The sequence below is a fragment of the Centropristis striata genome, chromosome 14 (assembly GCF_030273125.1).
Source record: "Centropristis striata isolate RG_2023a ecotype Rhode Island chromosome 14, C.striata_1.0, whole genome shotgun sequence".
In the NCBI taxonomy this organism is placed as follows: domain Eukaryota; kingdom Metazoa; phylum Chordata; class Actinopteri; order Perciformes; family Serranidae; genus Centropristis; species Centropristis striata.
Window position 1 is genome coordinate 31,440,487 of NC_081530.1, and position 24,978 is coordinate 31,465,464.

A 24,978-nucleotide genomic window follows, 5' to 3' on the forward strand; every position below is an offset into this window, starting at 1 on the left:
ACAATACAAAGTTTGTCTGATCTGTTTTAGCAACAAAAAACAACAGACTCCCTCAATAAAATGTTTAAAAAAAGGATAGAATAAAAACACATGATAAGGAGCCAATATAACTGAACAAATTCAGCTGTTTTAGTAGCATTAGAGGAAGAAATAAAAATACTTAGATTTACAAGTCTTCGATAATGTATGTTTTAAGAGTTAATTTCTTATTTTAAGTGTTCAACATGCTAATTTCTAGATTTAACTATCTTAATTCAAGACATATTGTGAAGTGAAATTATCTGTCCATGCAGCAAGATAATTTCCCTCAGATTTAGTTTTTATCAAGATAGATAGATAGATAGATAGATAGATAGATAGATAGATAGATAGATAGATAGATAGATAGATAGATAGATAGATAGATAGATAGACAGACAGACAGACAGATAGACAGACAAATATTTAAAGGTGCAAGCTAAAACTAATGGGCAACTTCATTAAATGAGAGGTGTGATAGCACTAAGATTTCCAGGTAAAGTGTGTGTTTGTGGGGAAATAGATCTTTTTACTGCAGGGATTTTGCTATATAGTGAGATTTAGAATGTTCTAGTTAGTTGTGTTGTGTTTTTTTGTTGAAACTTAATTCAAACAGTGAGCTGTTTAGACATATTTCTCATCCAGAATCTTACAGCTGTTCTGTAGGACCTGTGCAGAGATGTGACTCTGAGTTTGATGCAGAACATGAAGTTAGTTTCTGGGGAGAAAAGCCAAAAATAAAATCTGTTGCTGCAGAGCCTCACCCAGGGAGGAGGAGAGGGCTGGGTGGGATGAGTGTTCACTGGGTACCCTAAAAAAGTCTCTCCCCTGAAATGACTATCACCTGTTTACCATTTGTTTACTGTTATTTGCTGTTTTTTCACAATTTGACAGACCAAGAGTGAGAAAATGTTATTTGGCCGTTTGAACGTCAGTTGATGTAAACGTTAATGTTTTCAAAGTTAGCCGTTAGCCATTATGAACTTGGTAAAGCTAACAGCTAAGTGAACAGCTCTTAAAAGTTAGAACAAATTAATTTAGAGGCGTTTTATGTGTTAAAGAAGATTTATTTGGTAGCAATTAAGCTGTACTACTGTAGTCTGGTAAACGTCATTAGCTAAATTATGCTATCTGAAATGGAGTTGAATAGTTAATTCAATTCAATTCAATTAATTCATTGGGGCAGTCTGTGGCCTAGAGGTTAGGAATTGGGCTTGTAACTGGAGAGTCGCTGGTTCGAATCCCAGTACTGACAGGTCTAGGACTGAAGTGCCCTTGAGCAAGGCACCTAACCCCCCTGCACAGCTCCCCGGGCGCAGTAATGTGCTGCCCACTGCTCCTTGCATGGTGTGTTCACTTGTGTGTATAAAAAGGATGGGTTAAATGCAGAGGTTGAATTTCCCCATTGTGGGATTAATAAAGTACTCTTCTTCTTCAACTGTAATCGATCACGGCTAGTCTGAACCGTTTTGGGTGTAAACTGGTGTAGATTTGCCTTTTAGTTCTTGTTTTTGAAAGGGGAAGTAAAAATATTAAGGTTATGTAACATTCGGCTCCAGATGGATGATCCAAATATTTTAAAGTTCTCCTATTTGTGCCGTTTTAGCCTTATTTATACATTCTATGGTTTTAGTTTTAGCCCAGGTGCGCCTCTACTCTGATCATTACGGTAGCTGAGACAGACTTCACGGTGCTCCGCTGCTACAGTCAGTACGGTATGTGAACGCCGCAGTCTGTGTTTATCCTGCTGCACCGCTGCTCGACTCTCTGCTCCTCAGGCTTATTTCACCTTATTATCTGGATCCAAACTTAGTGTTTTTCAGGTACAATTCTTAATTTTTTATTACAGCTGCAAAGAACTAAGAACTAAGGCGTAGAATAAACATTTGTGTGACGCAGCTGTGATCTCTGGATCATAATTTAGTCCTGCGTAAAAGTAAACTCGGTAATTTTATTTTGCTGCAGCGTCCAGCTGTGTCTGCGAGTTTAGACGCATATTGTTGTGCTTTATATTGCATTTAATCCCCATATCGTATCACCATAGCTTTGCTGTAATATTCTTGTTGGAGTTTGTTGTTTCGCTGCGATTTTAGGCCCCTAACGCGTCCTTTTAAACCCGCATCATCAGACCCACAGCTCCTCTGCATAAAGGTGATCATCGGGTGAAACCAGGAGGAGGAGAAGGAGGAGGAGGATTCAAAAACAAGGCAGCTGGGCCTGAATACGGTTCGGGGCTATAATAAGAATACCACAATTATTTGTCGAGTTGATTATATAGAAGTCTGGGTTCATGCCGGATTTCGAGCACTTCAGATTTTCCTATTCCAGCATGAATCCGGTCCTGGGGGAGAGTGGCTTCCTGGCCCCGCAGCAGCAGCACCACCAGATGACGGGCCAGAGCGACTCCGCCGTCCCGGAGCCTGGCTACTTCTTGGGGGACCACGGGTTCGGGCCTGATGGGCTGTCGGGGCTGGACCTGGGCGCCCTTCCGCCCTCAGGCCTCGCCTACCTGCACCTGAGCGCCCCGCTGCACCGTGTGCCCCCTGCGGCCACGGCGCTGCGCAACGACCTGGGCTCCAACATCAGCGTCCTGAAGACCCTGAACCTGCGCTTCCGCTGCTTTTTGGCCAAAGTGCATGAGCTGGAGCGCAGGAACAAGGTGCTGGAGAAGCAGCTGCAGCAGGCTCTGGAGGACAACTGCGGAGGAGATGGACACCAGAAGCCGCTGACTAAAGACATGGGGGTCCAGACTGGATTTATTGGGCCTATTCCAGCCAGACCGGGCCTGATCCCGCTCCATAACGCCAACAACTCGGCCTACCTGCCCGGCGGCCTCCTGTCTCCCACCCTGAACCCTCCTCCTCTGTTTGACAACAAATACCTGCTGGGGACCAACCTCAACCCGAGCACACTCTCCACGGATTCAAACTCCAACCTCACCACGACCGGTTTCTCCGTCAGCCCGGCCCTGAGTCCTACCGACCCGTCCAAAACCATCACCAACATCAACGAGAAATACGCGTCTAACGCCGGGACCAACACCAACAACGGCCCCCCTCCTCCCCCGCGCTTCCTCCCCGGGACCATCTGGTCCTTCAACCACACCCGCCGGTTCGGCTCCGGGAGGGAGTCCTGCCCCGGGGTCTCCTGGACGCACCCGGATGGCGTTGGGGTCCAAATCGACACCATCACACCTGAGATCAGAGCCCTGTACAACGTGCTGGCCAAGGTGAAGAGAGAAAGAGACGAGTACAAGAGGAGGTAAGAGTTGTTTATTGCAGTTTATCTCTTTAAACTTTCAACATGGCTGCATTGTTTGGATCTATACCCTCTAATGCAAACTGTTTGTTATTCAACTGGCTGATTTCTGATGCAGTGCTGCAGTTTACTGCTGAGGTTCATTCTTGTCAGTGTGTAATTAATATTTATAGGACTGCAAATTAATCAAATCGCAATATGGACTACTGCAATATGCAAATCAAAGGGCACGTTTGTGTCAAAACACCTTATGAAATAAGTGTTGTTGTTTTACAAGATGTCCAGGCCAACACAAAAATCTTTGTTTTAGGTTGTTAGATCTTCACAAAAATGAACACCATTATCATTTTTTATATATTTTGTAGGTGGAAATTTGTAAAACTATGGAAAATATGATCATTTTCTCCAATCATGTGAACCATATCACAATATCAGTATAATTAATGACATTTGCATATTTTTTTCCAAATCATGGAGCCCTAAATGTTCTAATAAGAAGAATATTTAACCAATCAAATGCAAAGCTGTTATCCAATTCCCAGGAAGAAAGAAAATCACAATATTTGTTAGATAAAATGTGTCAAAATACCATCTAAAAATTGTATTTCAGACACGGATATTGAAATATTGTCCAGCTCTAAGATGTCTCACCACACATACCGGTTACAGAGACAACAAAAATTACAAATACATTTTTAAAATATTACAAATACATTATAACAATAAAACAAGCAATGTAAATTAAAAAGTATCTCATGTCATGTTTTTTTTTCTATCATGGTTTTCCATACTATCTTTCCACCATAATACATGCAGTCACTGATATTTAATACGGGAAAATAATATCTTGGTTTAGGTCTCCTATGTAGTATGTGCTGTGTCAAATAGTGTTTGTGGAGGATTGAGGCACCAAACCAAAGTGTCAGATTGCATTATGAGGATCATTTTCACATTATTATTCTGGATGATTTGTGGCACCAATGATAAAGACTGTAGAAATGCACATTTAAAGGGATGGGAGAGATTAAAGCAGCACATATTCTGGCCTCCCAGCTCGGCTCCTTTACTGGGAATGACTTATTGTACTGGGAATGATTAGAAAGTATTGACTTCAGTTGTATGGCAGCATCAAGCAGTGAGTGTACAGTTACTGATGTCAGTCTATATCATGAGATATTGATTCCACACAGGAAATTAAAGTGTCACAGCAGCAAAATGATGAAAAAGACACATGCATAGTTAGGGATGGGAATTATTATGATTTGGTTTAATTGATTTATTAATTAAAAAAAGATATTATTAGTGCAAAAACAAAACAATTGTAATTTGTTTTATAGATACTAATGCCATTATTGATTCTGCATATTGGTCAGATTGTTTATCAGTTCTCTTATTGATTCATCATCAGTTTTCCCAGTGTTTCCTTCTTGTTTTAAGTTTGAGTTTGATGTCATTATTTTGCAACTTTCAGAAAAGCATTGATAAAAGAAGTCCATAAACTCAGATGCATATGATTCCAATCGATTGGCAATTTGATTCACATCTCTATGCATGCATATAGAGAATTTTCCTGGAAAACTATTTATCATATATACTCAGTTATCACTTTATAAGGCAGTGCTTGGCAGCTCTTAACAATACACTTTAATGTTATCATAGACAGTACATTATGGTGTGTTTAGTGCCTTATTAGTTGTTTTTCATGCCTTATATTGTTTATACTAGAGGCAGAAATGTGCACTCAGTTTCCAGTGTTGTTGAGAGACAATGTCCCACCGTGCCTCTGAGCTTTAGCTCCTGCTCCACAATCTATTTTGGCACTGAAGGTTTAATTTATTGATCTCTGTGAAAAGCTGAAACATGAACATTGAGCAGAGTTGATTGATTTGAATTTGTCACCCCACAAGGATTTTGCCAAACTACCAGTAAAGGGAAATCAGTTTCTGCTGAGCTAGTGATGCTTTAATGTCTCCGCTTGTGTTGGGCCATTGAGTGCAGTGCTGCAAATCGCTGATAAAGATTTCTTTATGGCAAGCTTTACCAGAATTTTTTACATTACGTGGCAGTCATTTGGCGGATGATTTTATCCAGAGCGATTGACAATAAGTGCTTTCAAACTTTCAAACGAGCATAAAAAATACTGAAGGTGAGAAGCATCTTGAAAGGTTATATTTCCATGCAGAAAATTAAATAATTGGAAATTATAACCAGACCGGACTGTATGATCCTTATGACTGAACAAAATGTGAAGTTTTAACCTGCCAACCTAATTTAATTGTATTTTTTTTGTTATTCTCTTTTAATGACATTGTCACTTCTGTGTTACAGCAGGTAACATTATGAGAACAACATATAAAAGAAACAAAAGCCTCAGGAAGAGCAGGATGTTAGAAGTGAATACAAGGCGTTTGTTTTAATTTGCAGCGTTTGTGTTGCTTTTAAGCAGAGGTGTTGTCAATGACATGCAAACCTCTGTTTTGTCTGTGCAGGGTTTTGCACAGCATGCAGCTTCTGTTTTTTTTCCAGCTCAGACCTGTTTCACACTTGTACACTGACACACACATTAACACACAGTCTCCAACTGCAGCTCTATGCTGAAAAGTCCTGACCTCACTACTTTGTGTTTAAGCCTGCTGAGGCAGGATGCCACTCCAACACAAACCTTCAGTCACATCGATTTCAGAGCCAGCAGGACGTTTTACTGAACAGCAACCTCTCTGAACTGTGTGTTGCTAATCGTTTACGTTTTTATTGCTGCACTGAACTGCTTTCAAGTTTTACATGGTTGAAAGCTATAAAAGAGAGATGGAAATGATTGAGCTATTTCCTCTAATTAAGCAGTATGTTTACAGCATCCTGCTTCCTTAATGGATGTGCAGTAGAGTGCAGATTCCCACCAGGTGTGTCTCCCTCTCTCTTCAGTTCACAAATACTTTTTCCTTTGATCATTTTCCATTTACATTTAGTCATTTAGCAGACGCTTTTACCCAAAGCGACTTACAGGAAGAGTAAAAGCAAACAATCAAGGTATAGTGCAAAAAGAGCTATTAGTGCATCAATAAGTGCTAGTGACAATTCTTTGAGGAGTAGAACTATCGTGTGGTCTAGGAGAGAAGATGCTCTCTGAAGAGCTGGGTCTTCAGGAGGTTTTTAAAGGTAGAGAGGGACGCCCCTGCTCTGGTAGGAACTGGTAGTGTGTTCCACCAGCGGGGAACAAGAAATGCAAAGAGTCTGGATTGCCTTGGACCAACGGGGGGCAGAGCCAGGCGCCGTTCATTGGAAGAGCGCAGCGGTCGTGAGGTAGCATATGTCTGAATCAGGGTGTTCAGGTAGGTAGGAGCAGTACCGGAGACAACTTTGTAGGCCAGCATTAGAGATTTGAATTTGATGCGGGCTGCAACAGGTAGCCAGTGGAGCTCAATGAGCAGCGGTGTGACATGTGACCTTTTTGGCTGGTTGTAGACCAGGCGCGCCGCCGCGTTCTGGATCATCTGAAGCGGTTTTATTGTGCAGGCTGGCAGGCCTGTCAGGAGGGCATTTTCCATTTTCCTAAATCTCTACACTTGTCAGTTTGGTGAAACATATTTTTTCTGATTCTCATAAACGGGGGTGCACCTATATAGTGCTTTTATCCAAAGTGCTTTACACTACACACGCTCATTCACCCATTCACACACACATTCATACTGGTGGCCGAGGCTACCAGGGCACGCTGGTGCCACCTGCCACCATTGGGAATTCATTCATCGTCAATTCATTCACACACCGATGAATGCAGCATCGGGAGCAATTGCTCAAGGATACTTTGACATGTAGCATGTATGCATGAAAGTTTCTACAGGTAGTGCTGTAGTATTTATCTCACAAAATGAAGCCAAGGTAGAGTTGTGAAGTAGAAGGTTGACTCGAGAAAGTCCCATTCGTTTTTCTTGGTGACTCAGACATGAAGTAGGTGACTCAGAGATGAAGCAATTCATGACCTGGATGATATAAAGTCGCCAAACATTGAGTGGTGGACCATAGTTGGACATATGTTCTGGGGGCATTTTCTGTGGCTGTTTGAGTGTTTTTTTTTCTTTTCAGCATGCTTTATCAGAGAAAACAGGTAGTCAGACTAAACTGAACTTTAAGAATCTTTTATTTCCCTTAAAAAACTAGTCCAGGCACTCAAATGACCAGGAAGTTATCTGTGGAAATGCAGCTTATGTGTGTATACACAGCAAAATCGGGAGTGTTAATTTAACTCACAGAGTGTTAAATGTAACACTTTTTCTGGGTTTATATAGTTCTCATGGATTCTGAGTTAAAACTACACTTTGAAAAGTGTTAATATTTTACCTCTTTAATAAATATTTGACACTTTTGGTGTTGTTTTATGACACCACACAAGTGCACTTTTAACTCGAAATTGTGTTAACCCTTTTCACTGTGAGTGTTAATTTTTAACATACATCGTGTTATTTTAACCCTAAAATCATGTTATTTCCTTCCGCTCATGTGATAATTAACATTCATTGTTTTCTTTTATGATACATTAAAAGTGCATTCTGTCTTTAGCCGAACATACAAGTCACAAAATCTGAAAATCAACTCAACTGAAGTGAATCTAACTCAGGTGTTAACATGTAACATGTAACAACGCCGGCAGAGCTTTTTGATCACTACAATGTTAAAACAACTCTAAAATCAACACTCACCAACAAAAAATTATTAACACTGAAAAAACAACACTACAGATTTTGCTGTGTACTGTCTTCCATTAAGGTGCTTTAATTTAGCTGTGACCGTAAATGTTTGGCTCCGTTTGTCTGGAGGGAGGAACTGTCAGGGGAAAGGTTGAACATGAGCTGTTGTTTGTCTCTGTCATGATTTCTCTCTTCCTTTCTTTCTTGCTCCTTTTCATTTTGTCTCCTTCTCTTCTTCCTCCTTTCTTTCCCTCCTGCTCCTCCTTCTCCTCCTCTTCTCAGCTGTGTTTTGTCCTGGTACCTGCAATGCAGCACTGGCCTGTGACCGCCAACAGTGATGTCACCCAGTCTGCCAGCAGCTCTCCTCTCTGTCTCCTCTGCGTTTTATCTCTCACCCTCTGTCTCCCTCTCACTGTCTCTCTCTTGTTTTATGTCTCCCTCCTCACATTTCTCCCTCTCTTTTTTATGTGCTGTCTCTCTCTCTCCTGTCTTGTTTCCTATTGAATTGTTTGCTGCTGTCCCTGTTGACTCCTCATCCATCTCTGCCCTCCTCCCTCCTCCCCCTCCCCTCTGTCCCCTGCCAGCCTCTGCAGCGTCAGGCAGGAGCTGACATCATCATTAACATCATCATCACTATTCATCCCAAAACCTCTCCGCCCTCTTTTTCTCTTACATTCTCAGTTCAATCAGTTCAATAGCCTCTTACTCACATTGCAAACTAGGGCCATTTATGGTAAATGGACCTGCACTTATATATCGCTTTTCTAGTCACTTTTGCGACCACTCAAAGCGCTTTACACTACAGCCTGCGCTCATTCACCCTTTCACACACACATTCATACTGGTGGCAGAGGCTACCCTAAACGGTGCCACCTGCCACCATTGGGAATTCATTCACACACCGATGAACACAGCATCGGGAGCAATTTGGGGTTCAGTATCTTGCTCAAGGATACTTCGACATGTAGGCTGCGATGGTCAGGGAATTGAACCACCAACCCTTGGGGGCCAACCAACTCTCCCAACTGAGCCACAGCCGAACCACAAACCAGTTGGTTCAATCTGGGAGAACAAAACAATTTGTGTTTCTAGTATCACGCCGATAGCCCCGAAGTATTCCTCTAAACCTGTTCATCCAAGATCACTGAGTGGTTACAGGAAGTAAAAGATGTCTACATGATGGAATATATGACTGCCCAATTACAGCTAAAAGTACCTGTTTTTATGAGAAGGTGGAGCCCACACTGTAAAAAATGTTTGTAGAAATTACAGTAAAACACTGTCAAATTGCATCAGGAATGGGGCGTAAAATTAAAAATTGTGTATCACCGTAGTAGGCACTAATTACAGTAAATCAAGGAATAGCACAATTTTTAATTTTACTGTCATGAACTGTAGGAAACGCACAGTTTTGCTGTAAAAATATAACATTTTCATGTAAAGTTAATGGGGATTTGCCAGGATGTGTGAATGAATGACACAATTACCTGAAAAATAACGAGAATATTCAGTCTAAATTAGTTTTTGCTGATATTTAAATTTACAGTAGAAAACCCCCTCACTGTATTTTTTTATGGTGAAGTTCTGGCAACCACAGCTGCCGGTAATTTACCGTAAATTTAACAGATTATTTTTTTACAGTGCAGTTACTGACTATATCGCTTAAGACTAACATGTTGTTATACATATGTGTTTTTATATTATGAGTTTGTTATTACTTTCTTATAACTAACTTATAACTATGAAATCATGACATTCTAGGTGGAGGCTTTAAATAAGCCCATAAGGGTTTTCTGCCTCTCTCTGCACTTTACATTATTTGTCATCCTTGTCATTTTATTTTATAACTGTGCAAATAAATAAACCTAAATAAAAAACCTAAACCTGGAATATATGACTGCTCAGTTACGTTTTTTATGAGAAGTTACCGACTATTACTTAAGACTCTTATACACTATTATTATCTAAAATATCCCTTTTTTTGTGGAAAACAGAACCAGATAAAATATGTGCAATACCCTTTACAGTGCTATTTGTGTGACAGATGAGACCCAATCTCAAGATGTTTTGATTTGTTTTCCTTTGTGATCTGTTAATTGCCTGTTAATGTGCATAAAGGCAATAAAGTTAAAAAAAACCCAAACCTGTTCATGACCTGCCACCCCACTGTAAACGTTGTTCTTCTTCTCAGACTCCTGTAACTTACAGAAGCCTTACTGGAATAACAGTTAGTGATATCAGTGAATGATTGGATGACTCAAGCAAAACAAAAATGTTATGTACTAGGCCCCAAGAAATTAATTTCACGAGTAGGTTGAGATGTGTTCAGGTGGATCACTTTTGCTTTTTTTTACCCAAAAAGTCACCAGCTGAATCTTACAAGGCAATGTCCACTTAGGGACTGTCCATTTGATTGACGGTCCATTATTCCCGAAACCGCAATAGTCAGAAATACGTCCCATTGGACGAAAACCCATTAGTTCGACGGCTCTGTCGTAGCCCCCTAAAACACAATCTAATACTTGAAGTGACACATTTGGGACAATGGAAAAATCTAATTTGGTACATTTTTTTCACTATCATGTTGTTTTTAATGAGAAAGCATGTTGCCAAGGCTGGTAGTCTTCATGGACAAAAATATGTAGACGTTACACTCATGTGACTGTTGAACATACGATTCTGAAATCACATGCATTTATCTGTAGAGGCAACAACATCCACTCTTCTGTGAAGGTTTCCCATCAGATGTTAGAACATGGCTGCAGGGATTTACTCCCATTCAGCCTCAAGGGCATTAGTGGTGTTGGTGATAAGGTCTCTGTGTTCCAGTTCATCCTAAAAAATGATGGTGCTGGATGGGGATGAGGTCAGGACTCAGGTTATCATTAAATATAATTACACAGTATTCAGTGTGTTGTAGCTTTAAGAGTTCCATTTACTGTTATTAAGGATTGTAGACCAATCCAGAAAACAAGCCACAGACCATACTACTATTTCCTTTAGATCATGGGTCTCAAACTCACAGCTCGCAGGCCAATTGCGGCCCTCATGACGATATTTTGTGGCCCCCACCTTGATATGAAAGTTTAATGTGAGTTTTATATGAATGGCACTTTAACGTGTTGTGTGTGGGAGGTCCCTTTAGTTACTTTTTTTGGTAATTTTGTGTCTTTTTTTTGGTAATTCTGTCTTTTTAAAATAGTTTTGTGTCTTTTTTAAATAATTCTGTGTCTTTTTTTAGTAACTATGTCTTTTTTGGTAATTTTGTGTCTTTTTTTAGTAACTGTGTCTTTTTTGGTAATTTTGTGTCTTTTTTTTAGTAATTATGTGTCTTTTTTAATCATTTTGTGTCTTTTTTTAATCATTTTGTGTTGTTTTTTGGTCATTCTGTTTCTCCTTTAAGTAATTTCGTTTTTTCTGTCATTTTGTGTGTTTTTAAAATAATTGTGTGTCTTTTTTGGTCATTTTGTGTCATTTTTTTGTAATTTTGTGTCTTTTTTAAGTCATTTAGTTTTCTTCTGTCATTTTGTGTCTTTTTTAAGTCATTTCATTTTTTTCTGTCATTTTGTGTCTTTTTTAAGTCATTTAGTTTTTTTCTGTCATTTTGTGTCTTTTTTTGGTCATTTTGATACTGCCTCCAGCGGTCCCCAGGTAATTTGAGTTTGAGACCCCTGCTTTAAAGGAATTCAAAGTTGACTGTTAGTAAGAGAAAAAAGAATAGGTTGCGTCATTAAACACAATTTTAATTTACGTCACCCTCTCCTCGTCATTCTAGTTTGCTGACGCTGCAGCTGGTGAGTGCAGCAGCAGCAGGTGACAGGAGCAAACTGAGACACATCACACAATAGTTAGTGTGAGTTATGTGAAAGCCTTTTATTATTCAGATTAACATTTCACTGCATTCCAACAAGCTTTTGAATCATCCAGCAGTTATGTCATCATCAGTCATAGAGATAAAGCAGTAATGACAGCCAGCAGCCTCACTGCAGAGCCACGTGTTGAGACTGACAAACAGAAGAGAGCAACAAGGACACCAGCTCTCACTGTAACACCCTCACATTAATCTGAGATATAATGACTCTTTCTCTCTGCAGCTGAAGTTCAATCACTGCTGATTTCTGTCCCCCAGAATGTGACTCACATCTGATGTTCATCAGCAGCAAAAATCTGCATGGAGTCACATTTCACTCAATGCCTGTAACCTGCACGTGACGTACTTAATATCTCTGTTGACATGGAGGCAATCTGATCCGAGGTCGTCCCGAGAGACACGATATACGCCATAATTTCATTTCTCCAGCGGCTCCAGCTGAGCAGTGTTAGTGTGAGGGACTAAAAGGATGGAAAGATGGAAAGACGCCAGAACTGCTGAGATGATTTGTTGATGCCGTTTAGGAAAATCCAGTCAAGAACCAGATGCACAAACATTTGCGAAGCATTTGGAACAAGCAGGAGAAGCAGCAGGGAAAAAATAAAACAAATCAATATATTGTAGCGGGGTATGAAATGAAAAAGCTTGGCCTTTTTGTACTCAGCTCTGCTTTAAGCTGAATTTAAATATTAGCATGTCTAAGTTATTATAAGTGTAACATGCTAAAGCTTGCATTATGTAAAATTACATCTGAGGTCTAAAAGGTATCATTTCATGAACTGATGGGTGTTTATATAACTTTAACCAGTATCTAGCAGTTTTGTTGTCAGATGCGAATACTATAATAACCTAATGTCATGTTCTACAGATGTCTGTTTGAACTTATTTAATTTCTCTACATTTCACCATTGAAAACAGATGCACACTAGCTTTGTAGTTGTATAGGATGGCTTTCTGTCATATGTTGAGTCTCTCTTGACATGGAGTGTATAAATCAAATGCCATCCCAGTTCCATCAGTTATCTAGATTATTAACTCTATAGAGTCTTGGGCTATTTTGTACATTTTTGAACCCTTTTCATGTCTTTTCGTGTCTTATTATATGTCTTTTTGTATCTTTTTGGTCATTTTGTGTCTGTTGTTGTCTTTTTTTGTCATTTTGTGTCTTATTTTAGTAATTTTGTGTCTTTTTTAAGTCATTTTGTGTCTTTTTTGGGTCATTTTGCGTCTTTTTTAGTCCTTTAGTCCAACATAAAATGTGATTTTGAATCTTTTTTTTAACTTTCAGAACACTATCATGCTCAATAAAGAATTGTAAATGTTGCAAATGTGAACAAAGCTTGCAAATATAACATAAAAGAGGGTTACATCCAGTTCTATCATTTTATACTAAATATATTTGAGCTTGTCTCCAGTTTTACTTGGTGTATCATCATCAAACTGAAACTGGCCTCATGGAGTTTACAGCCAGAACTTTAGAGGTAAATCTACAGTAGGGCTCCACGCTGCTTTGTTTTCTAGTCTGGATGTCATGAAGAAGTCTGGATTTGGAGCTTTTGGAGACTCCAGAGAGTTAACTCAGGACATGAAATATGGAGTGAATGATTAATTGACCTATAACTGTTTCTTATGCCACACTGCAAATGTGGCTAAAAACCAAAGTAGTATCTTTTGTTACTGTCTCATTCTGAATGCATTTCTTTGTGTTTCACTATTAGTTAATATTTATATTTTGACCTGAGCTGTGTCACAATACAATCAGAAATAAAATGTGTTCAGACCACTTGTATCCCTGCAGTGGGAGCTCAGCCTCTCCACTCTGTCTGTGTATTTCTGTCTTCTCTCCTCAGTGGCTGGCTGAGTTCTGCAGCATGCTCTTGGTGCTGTTGGTGCTCTACATGCACTCTGCATGGTGTCTCCTTACATAACACCTGCTGAGTAATACCCGTGGTGGGAGCAGAGGCTTTGTGCTGCACAGTGTGGGTCAGTCAGGTAACCACGGTGCTTAAAGCTGCAGGGAGGAAGACGAGGAAGCTGAAACTCTTCACACATCTCACTGACATGAAGATTAGGATACAGATTGATGTTATACGTATAGATTGTGTGTAGATTACACAGTGGAAGCAGATAAACAAGTAGAAATAGTCTTTGAGTATTATTTGATTATCTTTGTCTGTTCTGCATAATTCTGTGTTATTAAATGTTTTACTTTCTGTGTTTGTTTTGTAGATGGGAGGAAGAGTACACAGCCAGAATGGATCTGCAGGAGAAGGTGGCTGAACTGGAGGAGGTAATGTGACATTTAAATTTGAAATGAATTATAAGATGTTAAGATTTTAACTATGGAAGGAGAATATCGTATGCCCATCACGCACAGGTCCAAGGTCATCCAGAGCCTGAACACTGACTCACAGCCACAAGTTTATTGCTGACGATGTTTCCATCTGACCTGGCAAAGATCCATGTAGATCGAAACATTGTCAGCAATAAATTGGTGGCTGTGAGTCAGATATTAACTATAGCCGCATGTTACCACCTATTTTATACAGTCTATGGTTACCACCTAGAAAATGTAGCTTTCTTTTCTCGTGCTCTGAGTCTCACTTCTTTCTTTAATCACAACAAAGGATCCAAAAGATGACAATTATATCAGTGAACTGTCTTCTGAATATTCATTTTTGTATTTTGAATGAAGGCAATCAGGAGTCTGTGTTATAGCAGCACCTTCAGTTGTTATCTCATTAATATTGGTAGGACATCACTTCATTCTCATGTCTTTGTGTGTGTGTGTGTGTGTGTGTGTGTGTGTGTGTGTGTGTGTGCAGGACCTGCAGGAGAGCGAGGTGTGTCAGGATGAGCTGGCTCTGAGGGTGAAGCAGCTGAAGGCGGAGCTTGTTCTTTTTAAAGGACTTGTCAGCAACGTAAGTCTGCTCTGAGCTGCTTTTAGCTTTATTTTATATGTTTAAAACCAAGAAAAGTTCAGAAAGAAAATACATTTCACAGTTTTTTATTTGTGATTCATAAAGTCTATGTTATTATAGATAATTTAGGATGTGCTGGCAGAGTTCTTTGACTAATAAAAGATGAAAATCTTCTCTATCTGCATCAGAACCTGTCAGATCTGGACAGTAAGATCCAGGAGAAAGCCATGAAGGTGGACATGGACATCTGTCGCCGCATCGACATCACCGCCCGCCTCTGTGACGTCGCCCAGCAGAGGAACTGTGAGGACATGATCCAGATGTTTCAGGTGCGTTTGTGGTGATAAAATGTCATCTCAATAATTCAACCACCTTTTACTTTAACCCTTTGATGCACGACATGGGTCTAAAGCAGACCTGGGCACTGGGCGGCCCGCGGGCCACATCCGGCCCGTTGGCTGTCCTTGTCGGCCCGCGTGAGGTTACCAAGAAATTAGAAATCAATATAACCGCAGTGCTTTTATTTTGAAAAAAATAGCAAACCTTATCATTAGCACTAGAGCTAACAAGCACTTTTACTATAGTTAAGACAACAAATATAGCCACTAATATATATGACAGAATAAAATAAACTCTAACAAACCTTGTGTCCTGTCAGTCAGCCACTATAGAAGCCTTTTTCATACTTTATATCAACTCTATATGAATTACGACGCACTCGTTATTATTTACTGTTCGTTTTTTCATTTAACCTTTCTACCGGTTATTTCCTGTCACTACCTTTCAAAATTAAAGCACCCGTTTTACACTGGACGACACCTTTTCAAAATAAAAGCATCACAACATTGTAAAACACCTTGAAAATGTACAAACATGAAAAAACAAGCTATATAATACAAAAACATAAAAAGGAACCTTGTTAAAGGTGATTTACAGTTGTGTTTAAAATAAATGGAAAAGTGATATAGTGATTGGAGTATTTACTACTTTTTACTGCTATACTTGATTTACTCCACATTAACAGTCTCATCATAACATGTGTTCCTATCAGCAGCAGCTCAAAACCAGATAATTTACTATATTTTATAAAGCGATTACATTAATATTGAGCAGAATTTAGTTCTGAGTTTTGGTATTGGTCATGTGGCCCCTTGGGAAAATTAATTGCCCACCCCTGGTCTAAAGTGATCCGAATAAGTTTGTATATTCTATATCTTTGCAATAAATTAATTTCATCATTCAGTATTCCAGGTTTTCCTCAATTAATCATTGATCATCATACGTCCTAATTTTTGTTTTCATTTCATTTTTATATCACTACGCTTCTAACCAATTTAAAACCTCACAAATATTAACTATCCTATTTTGTGAGATTTGTGTTTTTCCATTGGAAATTATTATTTGGTGGCTCTAATAAGTCTCAAATGTTAAAATATGTGATTTTCCAACAACTATTTTAAAGTTAAACCTTAAAAAGAAGACAAAAATAGTTACACATATACTCAAATTGTTAATTTAGTGTATCACTTTTTGTATCACTACGCTTCTAATGCACAAGATCATTTTTGACCCATGTGTGTAAACTTGATGTAAAAAAACAAAAACTGTTTTTCTTTATAAAGTACGAAAGGAAAAATGGATATAGTGATCTGTTGTAATAAAAAAAAGATATTGAAACACATAGCCAGCATGAAATAACAGCATGAAAATGTGAAATGAATGCAGGTCATTTTTGTCTTATGTTGTGCATTAGAAGGTGTTTATATGTTGTGCATCAAAGGGTTAAATAAACACATCTCCTCCCTGCAGGTGGCCACGCCCCCCTCCACTCTGAGCGGCCGGGCCAGAAAGCAGAGCGGGCAGTCGGCGAAGGGCGGGGACGGAGACGAACTGAGCATGTCCGAGGGTGAGGGAGGCGGGGCTAAAGACGAGGAGTCGTGCAGCTCGTCGGCCAATCAGATCAACGAGCAGATGCAGAGGATGCTGAATCAGCTGTAGGTGTTTTTGGCTAATAATGTTTAAAAACACACTGATTTAAGACACATAGTCGACATGACTAATGTGTGTTTCTGTGTGTGTGTGTGTGTGTGTGTGTGTGTGTGTGTGTGTGTGTGTGTGTGCAGGAGGGAGTGTGAGTTCGAGGATGACTGTGACAGTCTGGCCTGGGAGGAAACAGAGGAGACTCTTCTGCTCTGGGAGGATTTTCCTGGATACAGTCTGGGAGTGGAAACACAAGGAGAGGTGCGTACACACACTAGATTTAGATTTAAATGGATTGAATCGCCTTTTTTGGCAACTACTTCTCATTATAATGTGAAACAACAAAGCAACACCTGCACAGAATTGTTTGCAAATGTAATATAGTATTCTGACTCATTGCTATTGCATTGATAGTACTGGCCCAAATTGAGCTTAATTTTGCTTTGATTATCCTTTATATCTGTAGGACAGATACACTTAAAACACTCGTCTTTGAGTCTCATGCTGCTACTAATGCTTGTTTTCATTATCAACCCATCTAAAGAGTGCTTTTTTTCTTCTTCTATAAACTGTAGTAAGACCTTCATGTGATCTGGGTATTCAAAATAACGTCTACAAATTTGTTGTTTTGTCTGACCAACAGTTCAAAACCCAAAGATTTTCAATTTAGAATGAAATAAAATGGAGGGAAAAAGCATTTATCCTCATATTGAGAAGCTGAGACCAACAAATTCTTCTCATTGTCTCCTGACAAATGACTTTAATGATCAGATCATCATGATCATTAATTAATTACTCAATAAATGTCTTAAGTAGAAGGCGTCTTTAATAGATACTGCTGGTTTGTAGCAAGGTTATAATAGTTTTGGATTTTTCATTAGTTTTAGTTTTAATTTAGTTGTGAATTTTTGTTTTCAAATTCAGTTAGTTTTAAGAGTGAGTTTTCTAGTTTTAGTTTAGTTTTTATTAGTTTTAGTGTTTTTGTAATGGGCTCTGTGTTGGGTGCCAGATTCAAAGAGGTCATAAAATTTTTTGCCTTTATTTCCTTTGGTTTATTATCTCAGCCCCAATAAGGTTATTAACTGTTTTGAATTTTGGTTGGAGTGTAGACATCCCAGTCTCAGTAAACATATTCACCATGTGTTGCATGTTCAAATAGAAACACTGAATTATGAATGAAAAAAGTTGACAAAAATGAAAACTAAGGACATTTTCACTATAATTTTAGTTAGTTTTAGTTAGTTTTGTAACCACGCAATACAGTTTCAGTTAGTTATCGTTTTTTTAAAAACTCTAGTTTTTATTTTTATTTCAGTTAACGTTAATGTTTTTTCAATTCTAGTTTTCATTATTTCGTTAGTTTTCGTTAACTATAATAACCTTGGTTTGCAGCCTGGACACCATATATAAATCTGCTGAGTTTTATTTGCTGTGACAGATGCTTCTGGTCCCTCTCCTAGTCAGAGAGATTTCCCTTAACACCTTAAAAAAATACAAGGACCTCAAAGCAGGAAAGCTACATGTGTGAAAGCACCCTTGAACAACAAACAGTACACTGAGAAATCAAAGCCACAGCAGCTTTTTATAAAACTGAATCTGCCTTCAAAGTGTGAGCAGAGCGGTGTCTAACAGAGAAGCCCCGGCTCATGTAACTCCCCCTCCATCTCTCTACAGATCTATTTTCCCGACATCAGTAAAGTCACCGGTGTTTCATGTCAGGGACACTTTTAATTGTGTTCTACTTGGCTGACCTGGTGAACTTTTGTTTTGTTGACGTCTACAGTCTACCCTGGTGACCTGTAAGCTGTTTTGCACTTAATAAGCCAGAGAGGCTAATGACCTGCTTAGAGAGGAAATAGCAAACAGATTCACACAGACATTTACACAGCTGTGGTGCAGGTTTGTTGTTCTTTATTTTGGCTGCACAGAAACTCAGTAACATTAGTAATGCCACAGTGTAGAAATACTTAAAGTAAAAGTCCTGCACTCAAAAGGTTTCCTAAGTACAAAAGCATCAGAATATACAGTATAGCTCAGAATCAGCTGTGTTTAGGTGTAAATAAAGAGTTTTAGTCTCTTTCTCTTCTCTCATTGTATCCAGCTGCAGCAGGACGAGTCCATTGAGGAGGTGATTAAAGACACGGAGTCTCTTTTCAAATCCAGAGAGAAGGAATACCAGGACACCATCGGACAGATTGAGGTGCTTGTTTTTGTGCATTCTCTTTTTTTTTAATCTCTAAATGTCTTTGTCTTGTTATTTTGCCACAGTGGATGATTCTAAATACTATAATACAAACAGTTGCCACTGAGAAACAGCTGTTTCTTGCCGAAATGCACCTTGGGAGTCGTAGTTAACATCTACCCTGAAGTTTTTATATACACAGGCTTGAATCTTTGACTTTTCATGAGAAGTTCTTTATCTTTTTATTTATTTATTTATTGGATCTCCATTAGCACCAGCACATGAGCATAGCTATTCTTGCTGGAGTCCAAACATTAAATAAAATTGTCCATACTCCAAGATCATCATGAAAACAAAAACAACAACAACAACAACAACCGTCAATACAGTCACAACACATATACAATCATAGACACTGACAAACATGTATCACAAGACATGACGCAACACTTGTACGGTAAAATTAAGAGTCCACACACAACATACAAACACCATAGCATAACATACAAACAGATACCAAAAAATAAATAAAAAAAGATGGAGGAAAAGAAAAAGCGGTCTCACAGGATAGGAAGATTGTTTATACAAAGACCCTTCTGCCTCTCCCTGCACTTTACATTATTTGTCATCCTTGTTGTTTTATGTTTTTATAACTGTGCAAATAAATAAACCTAAACCTGGAATATATGACTGCCCAATTACAGCTAAAAGTTCCTGTGTTTATGAGAAGGTGTCCACCTTCTCATAAAAATCTCTCACAAATAATCTCTCACAAATAAATATGTTTCCTTTTTTGTATGATTGTAAAGTCATCTTAATTTGTTTACTGACTATATCGCTTAATACTCTTATACACTATTATTATCTAAAATATCCCTTTTTTTGGGAATACAGAACCAGATAAAATATGTGCAATACCCTTTACAGAGGCAGAAAACCCATATGGGCTTGTTTAAAGCCTTTGTAATGATGATTTAACCAGGACAGTTTCATGTATAGATTTTGGAGTACTTTGGGGTTAATGCTGTCACTTGTTCTGTCCTGGTCAGCTGGAACTGGCCACAGCCAAGAGTGACATGAACCGCCACCTGCACGAGTACATGGAGATGTGTTCAATGAAGAGAGGGCTGGACGTCCAGATGGAGACGTGCAGGAGACTCATCACACAGAGTGGAGACGGGTACGGACACACACAAGACATCCACACCAACCAGCAGGAAATGACTGAGGGAAATGTTTTACTATAGCTGGGTGATATAATGATAAACATCACAAGTTATTATGTCTGTATCCTGTATCTACTGTCATCAAGGTGTTCAGGTTTTGTTGAATGGTTAATAGACGTGTTGATTTAACTGTTAATATCCAATCCCCTTTATTTATATAGCACAATTTTAGCAAACACAAGGTTTCCAAAGTGCTGCAAAAACAACAAATACATAACACAATACAAAGAGATGTAGTAAACAATAGATCAGTAAGATGCAATAACATAAACTAAATTAAAAATGGGATAAAAAAATAAATAAAATAAAATGTAAAATGTACTGCCAGCACAAAATAAAATATGCATGAATACAATAAAAAAATCATAAAATCATAAAATCAACACTCTACGCGGTGTTAAAAGCCAACGAGAAGAGGTGGGTTTTAAGAAGAGAATTAAAATGAGACAGTGTTAATATCATTTTTAGGTGCATTTTTGACCTACTGCGGTAATTATTTTACTGACCTGCTATGAAATTTTGACATACTATACTATGACTTTTTTCATGATATTTTAACGAAATACTATACGATGACTTTGTAACCTGATTTTGAACGACATACTATACTATGACTTTTTTTTTCAAATTACGGACCTCTCAAAATATGGTGTGTTTTTTTTGTTATTTCTGGAAAAGCCACCCTACTACACGTATCAACAGACCATTTTGAGAGTATCAGGGAATTAAAAAATGTTGTGACTTTTTCCAGAAAAATTTCGACATGCTATAGTATGACTGTTTTTGAGGGGGTCATTTTTGGACCTTCCATATATGGTGTTTTTCTGTCATTTCTGGACATATTATGCTCTATCATGTATCAATAGACTATAAGTGACCAATTTTAATCATTTCTAGGCATTTTAAAATTTGACCATTTTTGACAAAAATCGACATATGACTTTTTTTTCTAGGTCGTCATTTTTGGACATCCCATAATATGGTGTTTTTATGTCATTTCTAGCTTTATTATGCTCTAATATGTATCAACTGACTATAATTTTAAGCATATTTTTATGAGGGGGTCATTTTTGGAAATCCCAAAATATGGTGTTTTTTTTGTTGTTTCTGGAAAAGCCACCCTACTACACGTATCAACAGACTATAATGAGATCATTTTGAGAGTATCAGGGAATTTAAAAATGTAGTGACTTTTTTCAGAAAAATTTCGACATGACTGTTTTTTATGAGGGGGTCATTTTTGGACATCCCATAATATGCTGTTTTTATGTAATTACTGGCCTTATTATGCTCTAATATGTATCAACTGACTATAATTGACCCATTCTAATCATTTCTAGGCATTTTAAAATTTGACCATTTTTGACAAAAAACAACATGCTATAGAATGACTTTTTTTCTCGGAGGTCATTTTTGGACGTCCCAAAATATGGTGTTTTTCTGTCATTTCTGGCCTTATTATGCTCTAATATGTATCAACTCACTATAATTGACCCATTTTAAGCATTTTAAAATTTTACTATTTTTGCCAAAAAAACTACTTGCTACTGTATGACTTTTTTATGAGGGGGTTATTTTTGGACATCCCATAATATGGTGCTTTTTCGCTGTTTTTGGACAAACATACTACCACATATATTGACTTTTTTTTGAAGGCATCATTTTTGGACATCCCAAAATGTGGGTATTTTATGTCATTTCTTTTATTATGCTGTATCATGTATCAATAGACTATAAGTGACCAATTTAGTATGCTATGATACATATATAGTATGACAAAAAACGACATGCTATAGCATGACTTTTTTTTCCTAGGTCATTTCTGGCCTTATTATGCTCTAATATGTATCAACTGACTATAATTGACCCATTTTAAGCATTTCTTTTTATGAGGTTGTCATTTTTGGACGTCCCATAATATGGTGTTTTTTCCACTCACAGAGGACTAAAGCTACATCATGTTGTTGTCCTCTACAGGAAGTCTCCCTCACTCATCACGCTGACGGTGGACGACTCTGACGGCGAGGAGAAGAAGAAAGCAGCAGCTCTGCCTGCTGAGTCAGAGCCCAGCGAGTCTTACTGCGGCGCCAACGCCTCCATCCCTCCTCTGACCTGGAGGAAACCCTAACACACACTCCACCACGCTGCTGCTACCCTGACCTAACCTCACATCAGTCTGTTGTGTTGATACGAGGACACACATCTCAAATTAGGTCTTTTTTTGTTTCCCTGCAGTTAAAATTATTTAAAAACCAGCAGAGGTAAAATGTTTTATCTTGATCTTTAAGCTGCTTACTGGATGCCGACCTGACAGCAGGTGATTTAGGGAAAAAAGCTGAATCAAATCGGTTTCTGGCGCCAGAAAAGTTACATCAGAAAACCAGAGTTTTGCAAAGCTCAGATAGAAAACTATAGAAAGAATTAAGCTTGATCAAAAATCAATAACTCTTCACTTTGTGTTTAAGTGCTGCCCTCCCGTGGTTATCAGCTGTAACTGCACCTCAATAAGTCAAAAACAACAAAACGGCACTTTGAAAGACATTTCACTGATTCTGTTTGTTGATGAAATGAAAATGACGTTTTATTTTGCTGTTTTTTTTAGTGTGGGAGACGATTATTTTTGCACAATTTCCGTACTAATGCCTTTCAGCTGCAGCTGCACAGAGACGTAATGACGCACAAGAAATAGTTTGCACACAACTGTTGGTTACAGTGGTAGAGAGTGATCACGTGTATGAACAGTTTTACTATTTATTTATTATAATGAAATGCTTGTTTTTATTACTAATAATCCAGTCATGTGCTGCATCTTTAAAGAGTTTAACTCCTGATTCGCCTGTTCACCATTCTGACGGTAAAGTTTGACGAAAAAACATTTAACAGATCTCCAACTATAAAAGCCGAACTTGCCTTAAACTGAAATCCAACATTTGAGGAATTTGACACCTTCTCTAATAAAAAAAAACATTTTTTCATATAGATGAGTGAAAGTTTGTTCACTATAAACATTTAATATTTTTGTGCATTTAACCAAAATTAATTTAAATAAATATAAAAGTAAATATTTGGGAAATCCGCCTTAGATTTCTGAATTCAAACTCCTTTTTTGTGTGTTAAGGACAGATGTAGGGCTGTAATTAATGATTATTTCCAATAATTTAAAAAAAGTCTTTTTATATAGATGATTTATAAATGATTTATCAATCATCAAACTGATTGCAGATTTAGTTTCTGCTCTTTTGAGCAGATTTTCTTTCCTCTTAAAACATAAAGGGAAGGTGTCATATTTATACGCCATCAATCAGAAGCCGAGCTACATGTTAGCATCAATGCTAACAGAGCTCTATATGTAATGAAATTATTGCACATTTCATACATTGCTGCTGCGAAGATAACGGATTTGTTTGAAAGAACTTGTCTGTGGTTTTGAGACGGTTGGCAACAACAGAAATTAAATTTAGTTTTTATTTTACAAAACTAAAAAACCTATTTTAAAAATGTACAGTTTGTAAAGGCTAAATATTGTATCTAATGTATATAACGAGGCTGTGAATAATGCTAAACTATGTGTAAAATGTATCAATTTATATATAGATTTCTGTTAGTTTAAGCATCGTTATTACTATCAACATCTTAGTAGCACAGTACAGCCGGCATCAGTACGACTTAAGAAATGTCTCTAAAAGTGAATTTAGGTTCCTGTGCATGTTTGTGTACATTTGTGGAGGAACGAAGCCATTCTGCAGAAGCTGTGTTCAAAGTGTTGACTTTGTTTGTGCCAGTTTTCTGTCTCTGTTGACATGAATGTGTCTCCTCTTCAATCACTGAAACATCTCTCATTAAATGAATGTCTGCTTATTCAATAACCTGCCATGTTCACTACGAAAAAACAGATCCATTAAAGGAATACTTTTAGTTTTAGTCCTGTACATTTTCTTCTCTTAACACATTTCTAAAAAAATAAAACAAAAAAAAGCTTGTTTCCATGTACTGAACTCTAATTTTACACCATCCACAGAAAGTGCTCAGAGAAGAAGTGGACTAAAATGTCAAATTATTCCTTTAATGTCAAAAGGAGAAACAAAGCAAAGCAACTGCAAGTGTACAATATATTTAAAGCAAACTAGACGTCACTCACCTCATCAAACTGTGTGCTTCAACTCAACTGTTGACTTCTATATTATCAGAATGTAAATAGCATCTGTAGAAAGAGCAGAAAACAGGAATGAATCAAGTGTGAACAGAGAGAAAACCACTTAAAGACCTCAGGAAATATGGACGGAAAACAAACAAATAAGTCAGAATGATGTTTTGGTGCAGATATTCTGTATTCTGCATGTAAAGTGAGTCTTGTTTTCATGAGGTCTCTAATGTTTTTATTTCTTTCAGTCACAGAGCTGTATGTTCCATCAATCTACTGAAGCTAAATGAAACGTTGCACAGAATAAAAGATTGAAAGAGTCTCTGTTGTGAGTTTGTTCTTTGCACGATACATTTACTCAAATTCTGCATTAACCAGAAATGCCTCAAAATCAGATACAAGAAGGGAAAAAACAGCATTTAGTATACTCGAAAATACATTTTTCTTTGTTTGCTAGTTTTATTAAAATAAATCAGCGGCATTATGTAAACAAACTGGCATTTAAACGGTTAAAATAATGAAAATTAGTAATTAATTTGTAGTTATTATCAGGACTTAAGTTGGTTGAAAGATTAAACTCACTGAAAGTAGAATATAATACGTATTATTTCACAATTGTTTATTTTAATTTAATCTTGTTATTTTATTATAGCAGTTTTTTTATTCAGACATTTTTGCAGACTTTTTATTTTTAAT

General features: G+C 37.8%; 1 protein-coding gene across 1 annotated transcript; it reads left to right on the forward strand.

Moving 5' to 3' along the window:
- Nucleotides 1–1,650: 1,650 nt before the first annotated feature.
- On the forward strand, nt 1,651–24,402 carry iffo1a (intermediate filament family orphan 1a). Its single transcript, XM_059350415.1, has 9 exons — nt 1,651–3,279; nt 14,062–14,122; nt 14,658–14,753; nt 14,942–15,082; nt 16,563–16,747; nt 16,877–16,994; nt 18,835–18,933; nt 19,965–20,095; nt 22,119–24,402. Exons 1-9 carry the CDS (start codon nt 2,309–2,311, stop codon nt 22,267–22,269), a joined length of 1,953 nt encoding a protein of 650 aa, XP_059206398.1. The 5' UTR covers nt 1,651–2,308; the 3' UTR covers nt 22,270–24,402.
- Nucleotides 24,403–24,978: the final 576 nt, after the last annotated feature.